The 19,210-nt window shown below is 45.7% G+C and overlaps 2 protein-coding genes and 1 long non-coding RNA gene across 3 annotated transcripts in view; 1 reads left to right on the forward strand and 2 right to left on the reverse strand.

Annotated features, from left to right (window-relative positions):
• Positions 1–18,467, forward strand: part of LOC135395344 (uncharacterized) — a 35,941-nt gene extending 17,474 nt beyond the window's left edge. The window contains exon 3 of the long non-coding RNA XR_010423030.1: positions 18,385–18,467. This is a non-coding gene — a long non-coding RNA (uncharacterized LOC135395344). The remainder of the gene's footprint in view (positions 1–18,384) is intronic.
• LOC135394156 (potassium voltage-gated channel protein Shaker-like) overlaps positions 1–19,210 on the reverse strand; it is a 375,971-nt gene that overhangs the window by 188,048 nt on the left and 168,713 nt on the right. The gene's annotated exons all lie outside the window — the stretch shown is intronic.
• LOC135395343 (uncharacterized) lies at positions 408–2,432 on the reverse strand. Its single transcript, XM_064626579.1, has 2 exons — positions 1,959–2,432; positions 408–1,080 (listed from the first exon to the last, which is right to left on the reverse strand). Exons 1-2 carry the CDS (start codon positions 2,341–2,343, stop codon positions 662–664), a joined length of 804 nt encoding a protein of 267 aa, XP_064482649.1. The 5' UTR covers positions 2,344–2,432; the 3' UTR covers positions 408–661.

Here is a 19,210-nt window from a genome sequence, read left to right on the forward strand (position 1 = left end):
CTATCTAATCCTACTTGCGCTGATCCCTCCCAATTAGTGTCTATCCATGTGCCATGTTCACGTGCCATGTCACGGCACATGTTTCACTTCTTCCACGCTCTGTTCTTTCGGTCTTTCATTTCGTGACAAATCTGAGACAAGCGAGATCGGGGTTCTCAGGAAAGTATAGAAACGTTGGAAGGAAGATTTTCTGTCGAAGAGATCCTCCCGCACACAGATACTAAATAAGTCCCCCACCCCTGCCATAAAAGCGATAGAAAGAGAACAGTTATACAGGGAGTTTCAACTAACGTGATAAATCGACTTGTCTGAACATTATGTTCAGTCAAGTAGATTTTTAGTACGATTTTTTTATCACGTTATAGGTGAAACACCGTGTATAAATAACCTACTAAAGCAACTGCATACCAATATTTTATGCATACTATTGGCTACAGTATAGCATACCACCCGATGGTGTAACGCAAACGCATTACGGTGACTAGCGTGACTGACGAAGGCACCAAAGCGCACCAAGATTCCAAAATGCACATTAATTACATTAGCACACTTATTTCTCAAACTGAAAACACGCCACAATAACGAGTACATTAAAAAAAAAGCATTAATAGAGGCCGCAAACGCTAGAAGAGCCATTCCAAGCACCGGTGAATGTCATCTCTTAAAGCGGCACATCTTCCAGTTCTTTGTCACTCACAAAACATTCCGGCGACGAAGTCGTGGGAACAGCGTGTTCTTCAGAAGGTGGCGCCACTTTCGAAGTACATTCTGCTTCGTCTCTCTTCTTCGTGTCGTCTTCAAGCGATGTCACAGATGGCGTGATGACGATTTCGAGGGTTTCTTCGTCGGCAGAGCTGTCCAGCTTCGTCTGAGCACCGCACATGTTGCAGTGGCTGCTCGACGAAGAGCGGGGGCTTTCGACGCACTCGAACGGCTTGCTGGGTCGATGTTCCGTGCGGTCAGACACCCGGAAGTAGTCGGGATCAATGCTCATTTGCTCAGAGTCTTCGTCAGAGTACGAGGAAGGGCTGAAGTAAGGGCTTGCGCTAGCTACCGTTCCCGGACACAGCGAACACTGGCCTAAGGGTGCGCAAGTTCGAAATAAGAGAAGTGGCATAGTACCCAAAAGCTCGTTATACGGGGGCGTACTGTTCAAAGCTTATGCGACGAGATTATAAAATGTTTTGCTGATTATAAAATATTGCTCTCTTGCACGTCTGCACCTGCCACTCAGATTAGGGAAGACAGCCGCTCTAAGTCATGCAACACTAGTGGGAAACTACGTTCCTAACTTCGCCTGCATGAATCCCCCCCTGCGAATCCACAAATAGAATGGGTGTTCCTGTGTCGGAAACATGCCATTTGAGAATCGTACCTAGATACGCGAGGCAGGATGACATTTCGGGATCCTTTGCTTCTAACGAAATCCGACAGGTGACTATAAAAGAGCTTTCATTCGTTCCATAATTCAAGAACTATTCGCTCGACATCCGTTTAAGAGCTCTTGTACGCTATCGTACTCTGCCAATGTTGCTGCTAGGTTACGTACACGGTTGTGGACTATCAGCTCGATAAAAGAGCGGCACGGGGGCATGGAGAATCGCCGTATTCAGCACCTACATGAACACTGCTGTGTATGAGTACGCAGTCTAGAGCTGCCCCATTACGAAGTGACCGTAGCTATGAGCTGTGCGCAGATGAAAGAAGGTCGGCACGAAGGAAGAGGATACGAGGTGGGGGGTGAGGGGTTAGTACGCGTATAGGCCTACTGCAGGGGGAGCTGTGTCGACTCCAGTCTGGAAAATGTGCCTGAAAACTAAGGGGTAAACGTGCGATTCGACCCCACAACACCCTAGTTTTCAGCATGACTCTGGAGCTATCACGAAGCAGCGGATGATCTCGGTCTCGGCTGTTTGTCGAAATACGCGTACGACTACGAAACATAAAGGCGGACTAACCTGGCGAAAAGGAATCGGTGGACGAGTACCGTTTAAGGACCTTCACTTGCGTCTCAGTCACCGTAGTGTCAGTGGCTGTCTCCACACGAGAATGAACGGGAAACCCATCTCCTTGCTGCCCCAGATGGTCCATGGAAGGTCTGTCGTAACAGGGTGGAGGGCATTTGCCGTCTTTCTTCCCGGAGGAATCCTTACGACTCCTGGCCAGACATAAGGCTCCGATGAGTAATAAGGGCAGAATTCCCGTTATGGGAATCAGAGAGTACATAGTCTTCCCCGCCGTGATCGCCCCAACTGCTGCGGCGAAAAGGCAAGCGAATATTACGATGGCGGTAAAGACTTGGAGCCATCGGATTCGGCAGCTTGACGGGATAGGGGAAGACATTACGAGGCTCTTCACTGTGTCGTTTGCGTGAGTTCGAATCGTCGACGAGCTTCTTTGTCGTTTTTGAGCGTGAGTAGTAATGGTTGATGGCGACAACCTCTTCTTCTTCTTCTTCCACTCAAAAGATAGGAATTGATTGAGTGTTGTTTGTCTCTTTTTTTGAAATTTGTTATCGGTGAGGCCGCCTTTACTGCAGTACGATGTCCATAACTGTGATCATCAACGTGTACAATATTGACAGAAACTCTTCGGTTCGTGTTTCGGGTTGTCCGAAAATATAGCGCTTTTTCGCACATCTATAAAAGCGGAAGCTCGTCATCACCTAAGGAGCACATTTCGTTTGCTGTGAAATTGTAATTATATTATCAATAGCCTTATCTTATCATCGTAACAATTTTGATCGTCGGAGCTCGTTCTAGCTTCCGCGACCACGAGGCGGCCAACCGTGTTCGACCTCAACAAAAACCTTATCGCGTAAGTTATAACACCGATCAGCCTTATAAAAATTCGCAAACATCAAAAAAGTGCGCGAATTTGTGCTGTCTGATGTTTATATCTGATAACTGTCTCTACCGCAATATTTGACGCATTGAGCGACAAGTGGTGGTCCATTACGGCCTAACAGTATACCGCGGTAGACTCCCTCGCGATGACTTTAATGAAGCAAAGAGAACGACGTCATTATGTGCCATGCCAGGAAGGAGAAGGTCATTTGGCTAATTGCCATTATGGACGCAAAATGTAGTACAGAGCTCTCCCTAAATATAGCGAGGGTGTCCGCTCTACAAGGCCATTATCGTACGTAGAGCAATTCAGCAACTTCCGGTTCTAGTTCTGTGAGCACTCGCTAGCAAATAAAAAAAATATGCGAGGCTCCAACAGGCATAACAGTACAATGCCAGCTGCGTGCGCAAGCAGCATCCATATTTTGCGAAGCTCTATCGAGTATTGCCGACGTCGACCTCGAAACGACAGCGAGCACCGCACTTTTCGCGGACTAAAGCATAAGCAGGGTTGAGAGTATATAATGCGCAGACAGTAAACTGTGTGTTTGGAAATGACAGGTAATATTTAGTAAGGTATACTTCACCAAGGTGCAATGCTAGAGGAGTGAGATTGTCAGTACGTCGGTTCATGCCGTGCTCAAAGATGCACTTCGGCTTCGCTAATACGAAACTCAAATGACATAGCGATAAATGCGATACGGCCAAAATTTCGTAATGTACTACCATTGCGCATAATCCTACCACCAGCTACCGTGGCATAGTGGTTAGGATGATCGCTTTTCACGCCGAGACTGGGAGGTGACACAGGTTCGAATCGAAAGGTTTTCCCTGGGTTTTCCGAAGACTTTCCAGACGAATGTCGGCACAGTTCCCCCTGAAGTCGGCCCAGGACGCATACTTACCCCCCTGTCCCCCACTCCTTCCTGCTGTCCTCTCTCAACGTCTTACGTCGCTAGCCACAGTTGCTTCGCGGCGCTAACACGAAAAAAAAAACAACAACAACAACACACACACAAAAAAACAATCCTACCGGCATACAGGAGGAACCACCTTCTCAGACGGAGCAGCTGTACACAGCCTAAAACATCAACCGGTTCAGTTGTGCCGCCTGCAATGTTTTCCGACTGTATCCTCGTAATCCACTCCGTTTTCGCGCGAAGGATATCTTCTTGAAACAAGTCTCCCGGAGCGAAACACTGCAAGCACTTCGGATCATTTAAAGATCGCTCTGCCTTCTTACGGACTCCACTCTTCTGGTTTGCCGAACAGGGCACCACATTCGACCACTGTTCCGGCCAATCATCTATCGATCCCCCCATAGTAGAAGTGCAGACGCACCAAAGCACAAATAGAACGGGGAAGGAAAGCATGAGAACGGGTCTCCGAAGAAGTGTGGTTGCGGTTGAAGAATAGAGATGGCTTCACATGGGTAGGTAACTCAGGACGTTTCCCTATTGGTGTAGGGACAGCTCTCACATTAGGGAAAAATTTCGGACGCGAAACTTCCGCTGGACACCGGGCTCATCCCTGGTATTGTGGTTTAAACGGGTCACAGATTACCTTCGGATAAATGTAAAGGACGGTTATTCACATCAATCTGAACATATGTTATGTTCTTAGGCACCTTGAGACTTGTGTTGTCTTCGTCTGTTGTGCGTTTCAGCCTCAGAACAGTTACATTTTATATGTTATAAGTTTTACAGCAAAGGGGGATAATATACTCCTCCGCACCGCGACTACCAAATACTATATGGGTCACTTCCAAGGAAGGAGGCCGTGGGAAAGGTCACGCATTTAAACGAGAGGCACTCGGAATGTATATCTCAAAAGCAGCAAATACACAGGGACACGGATCTGAGATGTCCGCTCAGTACCAACTACCCCAACTTCCCAGGTTTGCACTCAGAATGGCCTACCCTCATAGGCACCTCTGACGTGAGAACTCGAAGCCGAAGTGCGTGGAAGGATCTATATCTTGCCGACTGGAAAGGTAATTCCCCTCCCTTTTTTTTTTTTTGATTGCGTGTTAGCGCCGCGAAGCAATTGTGGCTATGAGCGGCGTACTGACGTGGACAGAGGATAGCAGGGAGGCGTGGGGTACAGGGGGAGGGGGGGGGGTTAGTATGCCTCCTGGGCCGACTTCAGGGTGAACTGTGCCCTCCTCCCCACAAGTCCTCCCCACAACTTTCGTCGTGGGGAGAAGAAAAAAAAAAAGAACGCTTTTCCACTCACTTATCCACCAATGAATTACGTCCTTACACCAATGAATTACGCCCTTTTGCGCTTCGCCGCGACCAGCCGCGACAAAAATATGTAAACCGAAACCAATTAATTACTGCAACAAATGACCGGCTTCGTTGGCAGATTTTTCTCTTAAAGGTGTCCACTGAAGTTGTCCCAAAATGGGTAGTACCCATTTTAATGCCGGCTTTAGAAGTTACGTTTTTTCATGAAACTCATTTGAATTTTTATTTAAATAATGAGCGCTTCCCACTCATTCACACAGGACGCAGCTTGTAGGTGGTATCGGACAGATACTCGTAAAAAAGAAAGTCCTTCGATTGGTGCACCCGTTCGCGAATTATATAGTCCGGGGATTTAACTGAAACATCTGGTATGTACGCGTATATATATATATATACAGTTGAAATAAATGGGAGACAGAAGACGAAAGTAGGGGAAGTAACAAAAAAGGGGTTTATTAAAACTTAAAAATTATAAAAGTTAGGGAGGAAGTCTACGTTACGGCGGAAGCTCCGCCTTCTTCGGAACAAAAGAGCTAAATGTGGCCACGAGGCTGATAAGCCCCTCAAGCCCCTTATCAGCCTCGTGGCCACATTTAGCTCTTTTGGCCCGAAGAAGGCGGAGCTTCCGCCGTAACGTAGACTTCCTCCCTAACTTTTATAATTTTTAAGTTTTAATAAACCCCTTTTTTGTTACTTCCCCTACTTTCGTCTTCTGTCTCCCATTTATTTCAACTATAATTACGTAGCCGTCCGATCCAACTCCAACTTTTCAAGATATATATATATATATATATATAATATATGAAGTTATATGAATTTGATACGAAGTCATATTAAGTCAAGTATATGTGTCAAGTTACTTCCGGTAACTTTTAGCTGTGCTGTCCCACCATGTAATGTGGTAAACGAATAAATTGAATTGAATTGAATATTTTGGAGGCTGATAGTATTTTGCGCCTACACGCTCCCTCACGGAGCTCGTAACGCGACAGTGGCGCCAACCTTCAATATAAGCATCAAAGAAAAATAACATATATAGAAGCGGACCTCATTTAGCAGGTATAGCGAAAGGTAGAAAATGTAGCGAACTGGTGAGGAAAATGTTAAAGGAATAGCCTGAGGACGATAGGGAAGGAAGAACGACTTCTTCGGAGCAGAAGAAGAACAAGTCTCTGTTCGAACGGGTGTATTACATTTTTCTTTCTTGGAATTCTTAGCCCAGCGTTGCCGTTTCCTCCTACGTCTGTTTCGATGGATTCGATTACTTGTCTGAAGCGACCAACCGTGTGGAGCTTATTGATTCTGTCATCGAGCACCATTTTAACATAATTCTTCGATTGTCGAGAAGCGCCGTGACGGACGTTGTAGGTACACCGTCTGGACATACCATTCGTTGTCCTACTGCAACAGCTGTCCGAAGCTACGGAGAGAGATAAATGAAGATGATAACGGGCGTTCAAATACCTTATGGGGAGGAAGCATTGAAGGGTAATTTTTCTGGAACATCGCGAAGAATGGTGATATTCTTTTTATTTCATCAGTCAGGGTGAACCAGATGGTGGTGTCCGTCTAGTGATCACGAGGATGCGGGTTCATACCCTGTCAAAGGCGCTGCCCTCTTGGTACACGTTGCAGGTTGCTTAGAGACACGGCGGAAGAGTCGGCTTTGGAGCCTAAAAGGAAATGTTCGCTCTCTACCGTAAATAAAAATGGCCCCAAAACTCCGAACAACGACCCCCGAGCTCTTTTGTTCGAAATCGACATAGTTCTAGAGCTACTGCTGCGATCTTCAACTTTCACATGGCAATGGCAATCGTTATCGTTACATTTAAAGTTCGCGCGCTCCAAAGCCGCTCTGGTAGGCTCGCGCAAGAGCTCGTGGCGAATCACGGGCCTATGTGATGCCGCGTTATGCGCGTTATGGGATAACGATAAGTTGAAGGTCGGGCTCCGGCGAAAAGTTAAACAGTGCCCTTGGCAACAAATATCCACGAATTCAACATTCGTTTGGACAATGAATTACACGCTTAAACATCGTACGTGGATTTTCTTACCGTTCAGATCGTTTTCTCTACCACAGATGTCTACACGTTTCCAATGCATTCTATTCTATTGGGTCACGTGACGTACCGTCTGCCACAAAATGGTGAAGCGCCGCGAAGACTTTCACAATGGAATTTCTGCGCTTTATAAACTCCCTCTAGACCATAAGCTAAGCTTCAAGAGCGTACACCTCTTGCTGCTTAGCCCTCGTGAGCCCAAGCTCCGTTTGACGCCTATTTTCGTAAAGGTTTATTTATTTATTTATTCATTGCTTTTTTTAGAATATCGTCAGGCTTCAGTTAAGACGGCACTATCGCCACGTGTCAATGGCATAAACAAGTGCACAGATCGTATAACTGACATTTTAGTTGGACTCTAGGTGAACGCGTTCATCTCCAATAACGCACGCAGTGCTCAGTCATCGCTACGGCACGCAATGTCCACAAAGAGACAACATAAGCTCCATGTTCAGATACTTTTCTATTGATCGCCCTAACTGGATATACAGGCTGAGCGTCCCACTCGGTTCAGCTTCATGATGTCACTGGCAAATGGTAGAGGTTTCGCGTTGCTACTGCAGAGGCAGCTTGCGCTGATTTAGCTTACGTGATTGCTCGATAATTGCTCCGGTACTTTGTCTGGTTAACTCGCAACGCATTTCGAGGCAGAAACTTATGGAAATTGTGTTTCCTAAAAGCACGTTTAACCAGGAATTTGAAACAATTTGTTATATTTCTGTGATATGATGCAATGACTGGGCGAGCGGCCTGTGATTCATCGTCAGGGTGCACAGCGCTCACTCATCACCTTCGTTAATAATTATGCGCATAGCAGAGAACTAGTCTTTTTAGAAGGTCTTTTTTCCTACTACATCTCGAATAGCTTGTTAGTAGCGGTTAAGCGGGGCACATCTCTATATTCTTCCTTCTACCACCATCACCATTATCAATCCCTATCATCATCATCATCATGACTTCCGGAATACTGCGGGAGATTCTGGTGAATGCAGGGGAAGACACCATGATCATAAGAAAAATGAAGGAAATGATATGATACGTTATCAGTTTGCTACCACTGGCATACTATACAGGGTGTCCCAGCTAAATGCGAACAGATTTTTACGCTTTTTTCGCGGTGAACTCAATTGCAATATAGCATAGGGCACTCATTAGAAGGACACCGGTAAACTCCTAAGACAATGTCCTAATTAACTTTAAATAATTACCTTTTTAATTATAGAAACTACGAAGTTGTCCCAATGAGAACATCTGGTCCCTTCGGTCACATGATACCATAACCGTTTTCAGAACAAAAATCCGTTCGATAGATCGTCCGCAAAAAAATTTGTGAAGGAACACATTTTTTCTTTATTTTGTTCATTGCGCATCTTCGGAGACGCGTCTTTCCTTCACCCCAAATGTGAGAGGGTGAAACAGAACACTATCGCCTCTTACGTCATGGAAAAAAATTAAAGCAAAACAGAAAATGCTACCCAAGATAAGAGCAGTTCCAATAGCGTCACCCGATAATTTTGTTTTTGTTTTGTTTCCGCAAGTTAAAGCTCATCTTGGACGCATGAGGCGGCACTGAGCACTTTCACCCTCTCACATTGGGAGTGAAGGGAAGATGCGTCTCTGGAGATGCGCAATGAACAACATAAAGAAAGAAAATGTTATTCCTTCACGATTTTTTTTGCGGATGATCTATCGAACGGATTTTTGTTCTGAACACGGCTATGGTATCAGGTGACGGAAGGGACCAGATGTTCTCATTGGGACAACTTCGTAGTTCTCATAATTAAAAAGTTAATTATTGAAGGGTAGTTAGAACATTACCTTAGGAGTTTGCTGGTGCCCTCTTAATGAGTGTCCTTCAGCATATAGCTGGGACATCCTGTATTTCGTACTCTGGAACGTTGCAAGTTAATTTCTACTATCTTAACTGTTCTAGAACGTTGTACCGGTATCAAATGTTCCGCTAAGAAAACTAAACATGTTTTCATCCGCATTGAAATTTCATTGTTACGTTTACTGCGAATGACTAGCGACACGAAAGTAGGCTCGCTGTTCAAAATAAACGAATAGATAAATATTAAAAAATTGAAAGAGACGCGCGAAACAGTACTCACATGAGATGGTTGGTCATTGTTCCCTCCCTGTTGACAGTTTGCCAAGTAAGCCAAGCTTTCTGATAATGATCATCATAGCTGGGAAAGCAACCAGCAGGCGGCCGCAAGAAATGGATGATAGGCCAAACTGGATATGCGTACTCCGGTTGAAAAATGTAACTATTGATCCAAACCTCGGTGCATTATGAAGGCATTTTTTTTTCTGGGTCTCCAGTAACATCTCTTCTCTCTCATTTCTTGCCATCCCATCTAACTAATGACTTTCGCGGTTTGCCGTTCCTTTCTCTCATTCTCATTTACGCTCTCTCTATCTATGGTTGTACTACAGATGCAAAATTTCCGGAAATTTTGAATCGCTCGAAAAAAAAAAAACGATTTCTTTCGAGGTTTTTTCCAAAAAATTTGAAAAAAAAGGAAACAAACGCGATTACTGCTGAGTCGAAGCATTGCCGGCCAAACCACAGCATACAATGAGCTAGAAACTTTAGTAGTGCTCATCCTCTAGGCATAAATGCAGAGCAGAGCATCCCATGAGACTGCTGTCAACTCAGCGATAGGTAATTAGAACAACCCGTCCACTCCGACCAGAACTCCGACATTATGTGAACGCGATGGCGATCGCTTGGAGCGGCCAGACTGAGCTCTAAGTTGGTGGTTGTTGGCGGATTAGAGGCACCTACGGCACTGTTGGCGGGTTGGAACGCATCAAAGGCACGAAAATTTTCATTTTTGAATTTTGTCGCCTGGAAATTTCGGGCTATTTTTCCGGAGACGAGAAAAAAAAACGAAAAAACTTTTTTTCCAAAAATTTATGTTTTTTTTTTTTTTTTTCTGGGCTTCGCATCTCTAGGTAGTACGCTGTAATGACCACTATGGATAACAAGAAATATGGTACTGTCTTCAGGCATGCCACCATACTAGTGAATAATACAATAAATGAAAATTGCTCAAACTGTATATCTATCACGCCCGTTTCAGTCAGTGAACGAGGAATGAAAAAGTAATTTCCCCGTTGCGATCGAGAAGGACGTGTTGCACTTCTCTTCCTTCCTTTATCGCAGAGAGACACAGGTATCAAAGTGTAATTTGCGAAAACGAAGTGTATTGCAGAGTAAGAGACGAGGAGTGTTCAATAAGTTGATGTTGGCAACATGCCCCTGAGCTTGCGGTAAGGACAAAAGACAAAAACGAACAGCGCAAGACACGGCTCAAACCAGCAATGAAAGTTTTTATATAGCAGGTACAAACATATAACTATCCATGAACAGAGGAGGAGCAGGCAAGCTAGCTGGTGCTGACTTGATGTTAGCATTACCTTGAGCTTGAGAGAAAACACAGAACGAGTCTATGTCTTCGTCTCGTCCTGTGTTCGTCCTGCGTTTTCCCTAAAGCTCAAGGCGATGTTAACATCAAATATAACATCAAAACACCAGGTAGGGGAAAGGAAACGCCGCTTTGCTGTCTCTGAAAAAGCGAATATGGCCCCTGACTCATTCAACGGTTACCGGCGAGTAAAAGTAAAACAATGCACAGAGCAGGCCGTTTGGGTCGACAAGTATGTCTTACGATTTTGTACAACGGAGAGGTTCAAGTACGCCAGAAGATCAAGTGCAAAGGAGGGGAAGCAACAGAAGCAAGAATCTGGAATAGTCTATGTGTAGAGATGAGTGCGGGAATGTGAATTCGTACCCGCAATCGCACCGTACCCGCGGGAGCAGGACCCGCATCCGCACCTGCATCCGCAGCAATGTCATTGGTGCAACCCGCTTCCGCATCCGCACATCCCGCATATACCCGCAGGTGCACCCGCAGCCCAATGCGTACGCATATTTCAGTTACGCCACATGATCGTCACAACACGAAATGATTTATTGTTGCTGGGCAAACTCTCCGTTAGCGAGCCACTTTTCCAACGGTCAGACGTTGTGGTGACAGTTGACGAGGTTGCCAGCTGACTAATGCGAAGCGTACCTGTCGTCCTGTCGAAAGATAGCCAAAATTAGCCCTATATGTGGCAAACACAGCCAAAGAGTGGCAGTAACAACAACTTTCTTTTGAGATGATGAATGGGGTGTTTCATCGCCAGGGTCGATACCCTATCCCATTCTTTATTGCCCACGCAACCAATCTTCCCGGTCTCATAATCAGCTGGACTCTCGCCCTCCCTCTCTCTCTCTCAAAGTGTAAGCATAGCACGTGGTGCCAGTAAATGACAAAGCTGACATCGTCTCGCACACCACGAAAGAAATGGATATGGAACGCCTTAGAAAATATTTTGTGCATAATGCTAGCGGCAAATCGGGTCATACACCAAAAGGCAACAGGCTAGTTCTGTGCCTGCATGCGGGTATTGCGGGTATACCCGCGGAGGCAGTGGGGGTATACCCGCGCACCTTACCCACAACTCGCGATTACACGTAAGTGTGTACCCACGAAGAACAAATTTGCGCGGATACCCGCGGATATACCCGCACCTCACTCATCTTTATCTATGTGGGGTGAATGGATTTTAAAGACAAGTGGCGATAACTGTGGACGGATTACTTGTGCAACCTGGGATGTGAGTGATAAAAGTTGTTTCCAAAAGTGTGCGAGGAGCATCATCTTTGCGATGCATAGAGTTTTAGCCTCATTGGAGAGAGGAAAGCAATCGAAACACATGTCTAAATATTGGGAAAGTTCGGAGGTTGGTGAACCATTGGGAACGTTGTTTTTGTGCTCTCTTAAGCACTCATTAGTACACCTTTCAGTTTGGCAAAAGTAGAATGCTATACATTTTAACGGAATTGAGTGTAGGACGCTCGATTCACGAAAGGAAATTTGTGGTTTAGGGCGCGTGCTGTCGAAGCGCTGAAGCCGAATAATAATAGATCAGGCCACTAGCAACAGGCACGCCTTGTCAAACACACATTTTCCTCACTGAAAATGGTTAATTTTCTGATGCGTAGATTTACTGCAATATTTTTATTGCAATAAAATGCGTGAAATGCATAAGGACATATCTATGGCTTTGTACTTCGCAAGATGTATTCGTGAAAAAGTATTGTTAGTCTGTTTTTTGCTGGCGTACGCTGGCGAATCCAATCGTTCTTTAGCAATCTTTATCAGGGGAAGTCACCTTCCAAATGAAACGAAGATTTCGCAACCTAGTCATTCATTTTTAATATGCAAATGTAATTACCGCATAGGTGGCGTTAGGCTTGTTTCTCAGAGATTTCTTTTTGGCTTATGCCTAGGATTTTCCAGCAAATTTCCCTGTTCCCTACAATATTTCCAGCAAAGCAGAAGCGCACGCAAAAACGAGAGACCAGCGACACGTCAGACTGGCGGTGCCTTGTTTGCAAAGGAAGGCAGGGCAATGCAGCACCGGGATCTGTGTGATTTTATTGCACATCGTGAGGGCGGTGGGCTCAAAGTGACTGTGTAGTGGCCCACGGGCTTTACTTTGTCTGCTTTGGATTGCGAAAACTAGTTTGTACAGTTCATTACCAGGGGGTGTCTCATCTTGCCCTGAGGGTTGGGGCAAGATGGGACTATCCGAATTTCTTGTTGTGTGTTTCTTTTACATCGTCTACGTCCGTTCTGCATTTGCAGGTCGGAAGCACTAGACCCCTGAGAATGTGCCTATGGCTAGTTTTCTTGAAAAACGCGAAAAATAAAAATTACATATTCAATTGCAAATTTGTCTCATCTTGCCGCATCTTACCTTATTCCAAGGTAACGCTAGATATTTATATTCTGTTAATTCATGTCGTTGCTCCAAAGCGAAATTTCCGTTTCACATTTAAAGTGTCGAATAGCTTTAGGACACATGTGTTTAATATGGCTACCCTATTTTTGATCGTTCCTAATAATGTCCCCCAAGTATTTATCCTTCAATAGCTTACACCGTAGACTTCAGTCTATTTTGAAAACATGACAGTACATTTTTTGTGGTCTAGCAATAGCTAGTGCGATCAGAGCTAATTATCATCTAGGCACGACTGGGTTATGTTATCGGGACCGGTCCTCATTTCTTTGTTTGGTCGGAAACCAATTTAACTAAGGAGTAAAATAGACATTCATATGGAAACCGTCACACAGTAATTTACTCTATCGACTACCCTACACTAGATCGTAGCAATGGTCGGGGACACCGTTACAACGCTGTTCAATTAAATCGGCAATAGACTGTCCAATATTAAAGTTATCGTGCTGGAACACGAAACTTTTCTGCTAACCAAGGACCTGAAACGTATCAGCATGTATTGTACAAGCCACATGGCGACGTGTTGAGTGAAGCGGCATTCGATGAAATGACGTTCGATGGAGTGGGCGGACACCGTATATGTAACATCCCGGGACATGTCCCAATATGCAGATACTTGTTTCAACCATTTCATTACGTTCTTTCATACTGAGGTAGATAAATTATTGAACGCTCCTCGTAGAAGTAAAAGCATACCGCGTGCAAGTTAATGAGAATGCGAGTAAATAAGAACGAACGTAAATAAGATCGCTGCCTCCGTATGGATGTCTCTGCGCCAAACCGAGAGAGAAAACTTTGCGAGCATAGCCGGGAAAAGTTCTGCCGAAATTGCAAAAGAGGACGCAAGCGATGGTGAAACTCGAATGTACTAATTGCATTAAAAGAGAATGGAGTCAGTACCTGGTGATACGTAAATCCAAACGGCAATCCTGCGTCAATCGATGAGGGCAATGCCTGGGAGTACAGGCGGCCGAATGGCACGAATACATTCCTCCGATGTCACATCCGCAGTTGATTCGCACCGATCACATAACGAAGACTCAATTGCCGTGTTGGGAGTCCCCTGCGGGGATCAGGCAGAATCCTTCTAACCGTTACGAGATTCAGTCTTGATAAAGACTCCACCTATGATGGTCTTCGGTTCACATCGTCTTTGCAGACGTCGGGTAGTTCTCCACTTTTGGAGATAGAGCTTGAACCGACATCCAGATATCAGATAAAGATACGAATGCTCACTGATGTCTCTAGCATTTGCTTCTTTTCGTTTTCTTTTCTTTTTTTTTTTTGTGTGTGTGTGTATGCATATACGTACTCATGTTCCAGAGTAAATCCTTTTTGAATAAGAATAACTGAAATCCGTCCCTATGGCTATCAAGCAAAGCTTCACTCGTTTTCTATAGCTTCATGCGAACATTTTCCGACGTTTGATCTAAAAGTAGTTCGTGCATATAGCCTCCAAGCATGTGTCTTTCACAATACAAGCGCTACGCATTATTTATCAACCTTTTAGGTATTCTCGACTTCTTATATCGATTTGAAACCTCCCGTGAAGACTCTCTGCGTGTAACGCCTGAAATATGGCGTCTGCCGTTCTTTGAGGGTCGCCTCTATACCAAAGCGTCCACTCCACTTCGTTGTCCTCGCTACTTTGCTGACGTCACCGGTATGGGGGAAGGGAAAGAAAGGAAAGAGAAAGGCGGAAGGGAAAGCGAAACATGACAGGTCACGTTTCTCTTTCACTGTTGCGTCCTATCTACGTCCTTGGGTTTTTCCATCTGAAGTCGGCCCCGGACGCACGATCCCCCAAAAGAAGCATGTTCGCGGAGCAGTAGGCAGATCGCTCGGTAAAAAAATCGCTATAACAAAGGGGCCATCCAATCATCCCACGTCTTTTTTTTCTAATAACTTCGTTCTTTTTGATCGGATTTGGTCGACATTTCGGAGGACAGGTAACAGTGTAAGCGGATTGTTGCAAATAATAAAGATTGTTGAACTTGTGAGCGGAGTTCTATTCCAAATACATAAATTTCCCTGTTTAGTGCGCCCCGTACAGCATTTTGAAATGTATCGTTGTAGATCTATCGTTGTAGAATCTATACAAATGACATTCACCATGTTTCGAAGGGCAGCACCGAATCTGTATATGTCAGCAGGCACGGATTTCATCTCCTGGTGTTTCACGTTAAAATATTCTGCGTCTTTCCCGCAGTTGGACGGGTCGTTACCAGTGAACTATGGGACAAGGTTTAATCATTGGGATTCATCGCAGTCTGGCGAAGCTAGGCTGATGGAAATGAGCAGTTCTTCTACGTGTATCGATAAACGCACGCAAGCGAGAGAACATCAAAGGAGATACAGCAGCTTCGTGCACTGTCCTGGGGTTGCTACATAACGTTATGAACGCAGTATAATGCCACTAGAAGAATAGGGCAGTTGGTTGTGTCGTGAAGTCAAAGGTAGTTCTAATAAATCACGAGATAACTATGACCTCGAGCAACGCGCCACAGAGTATTCATTCTGGAAGTTCCTGCGCTGGAATAGTAGACATAGCTGAAAGTTTCTCCCTAAGATTAGATTAGATTAGATTAGATTAGATTGGAAAAAGAAAGAAAAATATGGAGGGGATAGTCCCGACCCAGTCAGAACTGGCCACTCCAAAACGCGTTTGTGGGTGAAAAAAAAAAAAAGATGAGCGAAGAAAAAGAGAAGAACAAACAAACAACCAACCAAAAACAGAAAACAGGAAAGGGGTACAGTGCGTGTAGTAGGATAAAGCATAAAGGAAAACGGGGGAAGGGAAAGGGGAAGACGTTAGGCACCGAGAAACACTCACTGCACAATGTCAGATACAGTGCGAACACAGTGTCACAGAAGTTGTCAAAGAGTGTCAAGCAGGTTCGAAGCGGTAAGGGAGACCACAAGGAAGTCTCCCTAGGATATCATCCTGTGTCAAATCGGTCCCTGTTTCATGAACAAGACGTTGATTCAGAACGTTCCATAACGTGATTTTTTTCTGCCGCGAGGCAACTGTGACTATAAGCCTTGTAAAGACGAAGACAGATGGACAGCGGGGGAAGATAGTTCGCGTCCTGTGCCGGCTTAGGTCGAGATTATTTCATGTAAAACCGAGCGCAAAATTCAATATTGAAGCATAACTCAGATACATTTGAGTGACAGATGACAATTCGAAACACCAGCTCCCGTGGCATAGTGGTTAAGGTGATCGCTTTCCACGCTGAGACTGGGAGGCGAGACGGGTTCAAATCCTGGCACCGGCTGTGCTGTCTGAGGTTTTCCCTGGGTTTTCCGAAGATTTTCCAGACGAATGTCGGCACAGTTCCCCTTGAAGTCGGCCCAAGACGCATATTTACCCCCCTGTCACCCACTACTTCCGTCGCTCATAGTCACAGTTGCTTCGCGGCGGTAACACGAAAAAAAAAAAATCGAAACACAAATATTAATGCTCTCTGTGGGAGGTAAGTTGTAATACAATTTAAACACACATTTGCCTAGCACAACAAACGCGTTATTACACGCTTCTAGCTTGCTTGTATACTTGACGATACCTAGTTTTATTCAGTGTTAGCTCCGCGAAACATTTGTGGCCATGAGCGTTGTACGAACGTGGGCAGGTGGTGAAAAGACAGCACGAAGAAGTGAAGGGAGTTAGTATGCGTCTCGGGCAGACTTCAGGGGGAACCTGGTTCATATCCGCCTGAAAAGTCCGCGGGAAAACCGCAGCCTTTAGTAGGATTCGAACCCACAACTTTCCGGTCTCCAGCATGACCTCGAAGCTCCAACTCGGCCACGTCGTCGGTATTTATTTATTTATATTACGTTAAAGGCCCCGAGCCCGCCGCCGCCACCCACCGCGGCATATCACATCAAGATATCATGGGATTGGGAAAGAGTGGATCGTTGGTAAAATAAGCGCACGTTGGTGTTGCCGTCGTGTAACGTCGTGGTTTTCGCATTTCGTGAGATGAGGTCAGGGTAGTATCAGCCTCGCACACGAAGCTTTCCTTTGCATCTCCTTCGCGCAATGGCATCCATCGTCGGAAACAACCATCAAAACAACGCTTGTGATCGCCGCCTGCCAACGGACATGGCTTTTTTTTTTTTTTTTGCCAACGACGGGTCGCGGCATCTGGCGTTGTAACGTAGATTGTTTGCTAACAGCAAGTCGTCTCTTTAGCCCTTGCTGTTTGCAAACACAGAGTAACGGAGTGGCTAGCGTGGGTAGCACCGCAATTTGTACAAACAAAGAGCAATAGCACACGTTCAAACTCAACTCATTCAAACAGCTCGGCTCAGTTTTTAGCTCTGCTGAAAGGGTCCGTCCCTGCACAGTTCTCCCTGCTCTTGCCGCCCCGTTGATGTGGACGCTTGCCAGATCCTAGGTCTGTGCCATTATCCCCGGCCTCCAGAGGAAGAACGATGTGCCTGTGGCAGTGGCCAGCCAGCTCGCGCTCGAGGATCTCAGTTCGGCCTACCCGCAGAGTCGCGCCATAGTATATACTGATGGGAACGGTAGCGAATGAATAATCAGTGGCGGCCTTCTACGTCTCGCAGGAAAACCGTGACCTCGCCCTCCGACGACCCTATAGGGTGCGTTCCAAAACCTACTCGAGTCAACTCGGGAGTAGCTCTCTACCCGAAGCGCCGTTCCAAAACCGGGTCGAGTAACTCGATGACGTCACTACCCGCGCTCCAAAACAAGGTGGAGTAACCAGAGAGTTAACTCGATCCAACTCTCCTCCGAAGGCCGGTCAGGGAAGGTTCGCTCGAGTAATGACGTCATGCTTTTGTCGTCTGCTCTTTTCCGCGAAAGCGCGGTATCGAAACCAGCTGAACGTGTGGTTGTCAAAAAGCCTCGAACCCCACGACGGGTTATCAATACACAACTGGGCACCAAAATGGCAACACTCTTCCGTTGCGGATTGTGCGACATGGTTTTTGAGGACCAGGCCAACGCCCAAAGACATGTGAGCAGGATACATTTCCCAGGATTCCCATTATTACTTTTGTGCGCTTGTGTCGGAAATGGGATTGTAAATGGAATATTACTTTTCTTCCTTACCTTCACAGTTGTAAGATGGTTTGTCGGTACGTTCGTGTGAACAGGCTTCAGATAAAATATGTACGATAGGCGCAGGTTAGCTGGTGGATGAATGCTTGGGTGGAACTTGGATAAATTCTGAGCTGTGAAAGGAAGGGACAACACGACAGAACTCTGTCACGAATTTCCCGTCTTTTCGCCCAAGCTCAGACTTCTTCCAGGATGATTGAAACAGGAGGCTTTTGCGCGCTTCGCGATACGTGTACTATCAGAACCACTTCATGACGCCCTGATTACGTTTTTTGTTTCAGCCGTTCAGCTCACATTCGACTCCGACGCCGCGGACATTTCCGTGACCCAAACCACGCCCGCACCACTACCTCAGTTCTAGGATTCCAACCAGCAGCTTGCACCTTTTGTATTTTTCATCTTCTGTCGTCATGATGTTAACATTTTTCTTTTTTATTTCTTTTGACTACCAAATGCAACGGGATGTATCCATTTCATGCATTTTGGGTAGCTAATGGTACGTGAAAACTTCCATCCCACAAAAAAATTAACAAATAAATGACGACAATGTCAACTGCTTTTCCCTTTCATTCTCCAATAGAGGGGTTTAAGAATAATTCGGCAGTGTCTTGGAAGAAATACTACCAGACAAGCAATCTCTGAATGTAACTGCAGAGTAAGTAACTGCATACACAAAGTGCTGAAAAACCCAACTGCCCACTGGGCCGACAAGACAGAGTTCAACTATGTCCGACGGGGCATGGTGACTCCTGTAGACAGCTCACAATACATTCCCAGTCGCCGTTATCGTCGTCTCTGTAAAATAAATCTGACGCGCGCGAGATGAGAGCGGTGCCGACACCGGCCTCCATCTTAACTCGGTCGGAGTCCCCCATGCGTTCCCAAAGTTACTCGACCGGACGCGTACTCTGTGGTCACATGGTACAACTCGGTCATGTGACCTACTCGACTCGAGGGTTTGTTTTGGAACGCACCCATACAGTGTCCTCCACGAATGCGGAGCTGCTCGGTCTTCTCGCCGCTTTGCGGCATACCGCAGGATCTGTGCCTAACGCGTGGCTCACAGACAGCAAGGCGCCTTTGGCACTCCTGTCAGCATACCACCCG

This window comes from Ornithodoros turicata, chromosome 5 (assembly GCF_037126465.1).
Source record: "Ornithodoros turicata isolate Travis chromosome 5, ASM3712646v1, whole genome shotgun sequence".
In the NCBI taxonomy this organism is placed as follows: Eukaryota; Metazoa; Arthropoda; class Arachnida; order Ixodida; family Argasidae; genus Ornithodoros; species Ornithodoros turicata.